Source organism: Trichosurus vulpecula, chromosome 5 (genome assembly GCF_011100635.1).
Source record: "Trichosurus vulpecula isolate mTriVul1 chromosome 5, mTriVul1.pri, whole genome shotgun sequence".
Lineage (NCBI taxonomy): Eukaryota > Metazoa > Chordata > Mammalia > Diprotodontia > Phalangeridae > Trichosurus > Trichosurus vulpecula.
Window position 1 is genome coordinate 173,000,849 of NC_050577.1, and position 5,962 is coordinate 173,006,810.

The following is a 5,962-nucleotide window of genomic DNA, read 5'->3' on the forward strand; positions in this document are numbered from 1 at the left end:
GATGGCATTCCCAGGATCTTCCCAGGATCACATAGCTAAGCGTGACACATTAAGTCAACAGACACAATGAGTGTCTGTGACCAGATTTGATATTTAAGTCCAGCTCTATCCACTGTATCACCTACATGTATACGTTTTGTCATCATTCCTCAGGAATCATAGGTTTACAGGATTAAAGAACTGGTACTTCATAGCCTGCAGTAGAGCCTGAACTTTAATCATGCTGTCTACACTTCTCATTTTTGCCTTTTTCCTACCCTGCTGTTTGTCCTTACCAGTTATCCCCAAAGATATCCTTGATGATTCTGACTTCTTTAAGGATTACTTCCATTGTTTCTTCTTCACAGAAGAAGAATCCTTGTACTCTACTATGGAGGATCAATTGAGATTCTTGCAGCATTTCTTCAGGCTGGAAGAAACTGGCTGGTTGGATGAGCCAACAAAGGCCATCATAAGGCAGCCTCGATGTGGGGTCCAAGATATTGCTGACTACTCATTTTTTCCTGGGAAACCCAAAATTAAAAATAACCCCATAACTTACAGTGTCATCAACTATCCCAGGGGCATGAGTCCTAGGACAGTTGAAAGGATCTTGCGGAAGGCAGAAGAAGTCTGGAGCAGTGTGACACCCCTGAAGTTCCGAAGAGTGCATGTAAAAGACTCTGACATTGAGTTTGCTTTCCTTTATGGAGATCATGGAGATGGCTACACCTTTGATGGAAAAGGAGAAATCCTAGCTAACACTTTTGCCCCACATCCTGTCTACCAAGGAACTATCCACTTTGACAATGATGAAGATTGGTCAAATTCTGAAGAGGGAATCAACCTCTTCCTGGTGGCTGTTCATGAAATAGGCCATGCCCTGGCTCCACGACACTCTCAGGATTCTGACTCCATCACGTAGCCCATCTATCAATATCAAGACCCAAAACTCTTCAGACTCAGTGATGATGATATAATAGGGATCCAGACTCTTTATTAAGGAAAAAAGAAAATGCCATGTCCTGAATATCCTGAAGTTCTAGAGATGATGCACATGATCCTTTTTCATAGAAAGGACAAATTTCCCTGACTCAGGAAGCAAATCAATAACTCCCACGTTACCTTGAGGCTTGTTGGAGTTAAGATCCAAAGTATTGGGAGAGGAATGGTCTAGTTCAGAATTTGAACTCTGAACAACAGAACACAAAAAGGGGTATTTTAAATATGGAACTGAATATCCACTTTCTATGGCCTTTTTTTAAAGTATGTAAATAAATTATACATTATTTCTAAAAAAAAAAAAAAACTGGTACTTCAAGGAACCTTAGAAGGCAATTAGCACAAGATTGATCTCATTTCTGGTATCTTTTAATGTTGCTTTCCTTTAATGTTATTATTGTACTCATTAAGTATAGTGGTTTCTTAGTCCTTTCTACTTAATGCTGCATCAGTTCAAACAAGTCTTTCTAGGTTTCTTTGAAGTCTTTATATTTTTTATATATTATGGTGAAATAATGTTCCATTATATTGATATACAATAATTTGCTCAGTCATTCCCCATTCAACTGGCACCAATGTGTTTTCCCCCAGTTTCTAGCTACAACAAAAAAGAGCTTCTAAGAATATTCTGACATCATTTTTTTTATTTTTCATTTTTTTTTATTATTTGATATATTTAGTTTTCAGCATTGATTTTCACAAGAGTTTGAATTCCAAATTTTCTCCCCATTTCTACCCTTCCCCCAACTCCAAGGTGGCATATATTCTGGTTACCCTATTCCCCAGTCAGCCCTCCCTTCTGTCACCCAACTCCCCTCCCATCCCCTTTTCCCTTCCTTTCTCATAGGGAAAGATAAATTTCTATGCCCCATTGCCTATATATCTTATTTTCTAGTTGCAAGCAAAAACTTTTTTTTTGAACATCTGTTTTTAAAATTTTGAGTTCCAAATTTTCTGCCCTCTTCCCTTCTCACCCACCCTCCCTAAGAAGTCAAGCAATTCAACATAGGTCACATGCATATCATTATGTATAACCCTTCCGCAATACTCATGTTGTGAAAGACTCACTATATTTTGCTCCTTCCTGACCTATCCCCCTTTATTGAATTTTCTCCCTTGACCCTGTCCCCTTTTGAAAGTGTTTGTTTTTGATTACATCCACCCCCATCTAACCTCCCTTCTATCATCCCCCCTTTTTTAATCTTCTTCCTCCTTTTTTCCTGTGGGGTAAGATACCCAATTGAGTATGTATGGGATTCCCTCCTCAGGTCTAATGTGATGAGAGCAAGATTCACTCATTCCCCCCTAACCTGCCTTTTCTTCTCTTCCTACAGAACTGCTTTTTCTTGCCACTTTTATGCGAGATAATTTACCTCATTCTATCTCTCCCTATCTCCCTCTCTCAATATATTCCTCTCTCATCCCTTAATTTGATTTTATTTCTTCTAGATATCTTTCCTTCATCTTCAACTCACCCTGTGCCTGCTCTCTCTCTCTCTCTCTCTCTCTCTCTCTCTGTATATATATATATATATATATATATATATATATATATATATATATATATATATATATACATACACATATATATATACACACATACATACACACTCACATATACATAAATATACATAAAGATATATATATATATATATATATATATATATATATATATATATATATATGCATATTCCCTTCAGCTACCCTAATAATGAGGTCTCACGAATTATACACAACATATTTCCATATAGGAATGCAAACAAAACAGTTCAACTTTAGTAAGTCCCTTGCAATTTCTTTTTCTTGATTACCTTTTCATGCTTCTCTTGATTCTTGTGTTTGAAAGTCAAATTTTCTATGCAGCTCTGGTCTTTTCACTGTGAAAGCTTGAAAGTCCCCTATTTTATTGAAAATCCCTATTTTGCCTTGGAGCATGATACTCAGTTTTGCTGGGTAGGTGATTCTTGGTTTTAATCCTAGCTCCACTGACCTCCAGAATATCGTATTCCAAGCCCTTCAATCTCTTAATGTAGAAACTGCTAGATCTTGCATTATTCTGATTGTGTTTCCACAATACTCAAATTGTTTCTTTCTGGCTGCTTGCAGTATTTTCTACTTGATCTGGGAGCTCTGGAATTTGGCAACAATATTCCTAGGAGATTTCTTTTTGGGATCTATTTGAGGAGGCAATCAGTGGATCCTTTCAATTTCTATTTTGCCCTGTGGCTCTAGAATATCAGGGCAGTTCTCCTTGATAATTTCTTTAAAATTGATATCTAGGTTCTTTTTCTGATCATGGCTTTCAGGTAGTCCAATAATTTTTAAATTATCTCTCCTGGATCTATTTTCCAGGTCAGTGGTTTTTCCAAGGAGATATTTTACATTGTCTTCCATTTTTTCATTCCTTTGTTTCTGTTTTATAATATCTTGATTTCTCATCAAGTCACTAGCTTGCACTTGCTCCAATCTAATTTTTAAGGTAGTATTTTCTTCAGTGGTGTTTTAGACCTCTTTTTCCATTTGGGTAATTCTGCCTTTCAAGGCATTCTTCTCCTTATCGGCTTTTTGGAGCTCTTTTGCCATTTGCGTTAGTCTATTTTTTAAGGTATTGTTTTCTTCAGTGTATTTTTCAGTATTTTTTTGGGTCTCCTTTAGCAAGTCACTGACTTGTTTTTCATAGTTTTCTCACATCCTTCTCATTTCTCTTCCCAATTTTTCCTCTATTTCTCTAACTTGCTTTTCCAAATTCTTTTTGAGCTCTTCCATGGCCTGAGACCAGTTCATGTTTTTCTTGGAGGCTTTTGTTGTAGGCTCTTTGACTTTGTTGACTTCTTCTGGCTGTCTTCTTTGTCACCAAAGAAAGATTCCAGAGTATGAGACTGAATCTGGGTGCATTTTCGCTGCCTGGCCATGTTCCCAGCCAACTAACTTGATCCTTGAGTTTTTCGGCAGGGTATGACTGCTTGTAGAGTTAAGAGAACTATGTTCAAAGCTTGGGGGGATGTGCCAGCTCTGCCACACCAGCACTCCTCCTTCCCCAAGAACTCCCAACCCAGACTGGACTTAGATTTTCAGCAGGCTCTTCACTCCTGCTCTGATCTGCCACTTAATTCTTCCCACCAGGTGGGCCTGGGGCTGGAAGCAACTGCAGCTGTAGTTCTGTAGCTGCCCCACCTCCGCTGCCCCCGGGGCAGTAGCCGAACCTCAAACTCCTTCCACTCCTGCAGCTTTTCCCACTAACCTTCTCTGTTGTCTTTGGTGTTTGTGGGTTGAGAAGTCTGGTAACTGCTGCAGTTCACTGATTCAGGGCACTAGGGCACGCTCCGCCTGGCTCCTGGTCTGGTTGGTCTGCGCCGCCCACACTGGGCTCTGCTCCGCTCCCAGCTCCATGCAGTATAGACCTCACCCAGAGACCATCCAGGCTGCCCTGGGCTGGAGCCCTGCTTCCCTCTACTATTTTGTGGATTCTGTAGTTCTAGAATTGGTTCAAAGTCATTTTTTATAGGTTTTTGGAGGGACTCAGCAGGGAGCTCATGCTAGTCCCTGCTTTCTTGCAGCCATCTTGGCTCCGCCCCTGAATATTCTGGTATCTATAAGAACTTTGCCTTGATCTTTGACTTCATTAAGGTATAAGCCTACTAGAGCTATTGCTGGGACAAAAAGCATAAGGAATTGTGTTACTTTTCCTTTCTAGCGTAGTTTCCTTCATGTGCTTCAGTCAGTGGATGAAATTGTGCTAATTACACAAAGTCCCAGAACACTGAAGATCTACTCAATTAGATCCACAATGATTCAAAAGTTCAACCTCACAACCTCACCATTCATGGTGGGGAGAGGAGGAGTTACTGAGAAATGTCATATGTATATGTACACGTATACACATACATGCACATACTTAATAAAAACATGTATACATATTCATATATATATACACATATATACAAACCACCTATAAGGCTATATGTAAAACTATATGCAAGTATTTAGGTATCTATTTATATGTAGTATAAATATATGTACATATATAATATATTTATATAGACACAAAAACTGAACAATGAATTAAAAAATTAAATAAACAATTTAATAGGAAGAAAATAGAGGCATTTGGAAGATTCTGCAGTGTTTTCAATGATTTTAAACATCTCCTTGCAACATATTTTAACACAAATATTATCTTGAAATATTAACTGACTGTGAATCATTAAATACCCACAGTTTCCAAAGGATCAAAACTATTGGTCACTCAAAGGTAAATGGAGTCACATGTTGGGCTATAACATCACAAATGATAGATTTTGTGCAGAAAAAAATAGAAATATCACCAAAGAGATGTATGACTAGAAAAGAATTTGAATTAGACATATATTGATAGAGATAATGAATAAACAACTCACTTGCTTCATTGGTACACAAGCAAAGTCAAGAAACCTAACAAAACACTCCTATCAAGGTAGAAGACAAAAGTAGGATTCAGACAGAATAAGAAGGCATGCTACTTACCCCACTGCATAGAGACTAACTACCTGAATACTATAAACCCATTGAAATTGAGTACAATACAGGAGTTTACTCATTGAGGAATATAGGACTAGTTGCATCTACACAAAATGACCTTTGACTACTGTTTAGTTCTTAGGTATGATTTTAATAGGGTTTTTGTTTGGTTTTTTTGTTTTATTTTGGTTTTGCATCATCTCTGCTGTCAATTGTTTCTTCTGTGGTCAGTGTTCCTGTGCCCAAATCTAATTTGTCCTTATAATCCATTGTAGGTTTGGAAATCAGTTAACTGGATTTGTTGGAACTGCATGTAAAATAAATATAAATAGACTCTAATGGCTAGAGGAGCTCTCCTAAAGAGTTTATGGTCTTGATTCTGCATTTTTTGTGATTTATATTTTGGTTGTTAAGAGAGTTTTACTTCTTCCTTCCTGATCCTTAATTATCTCCTACATTTTGGTCCTCTTCAACAACAAAGTAC

The 5,962-nt window shown here is 37.8% G+C and overlaps 1 protein-coding gene across 1 annotated transcript; it reads left to right on the top strand.

Annotated features, from left to right (window-relative positions):
- The first annotated feature begins 220 nt into the window (after positions 1-220).
- Positions 221-904, top strand: LOC118850259 (matrix metalloproteinase-26-like). The gene has a single exon (XM_036759523.1). It carries the CDS (start codon positions 221-223, stop codon positions 902-904), a length of 684 nt encoding a protein of 227 aa, XP_036615418.1.
- The last annotated feature ends 5,058 nt before the right edge of the window (positions 905-5,962 follow it).

Bases quoted from the DNA above. Each gene is read 5' to 3' on its own strand.
- LOC118850259 (XM_036759523.1), top strand. From the start codon at position 221: ATGCTGTCTACACTTCTCATTTTTGCCTTTTTCCTACCCTGCTGTTTG.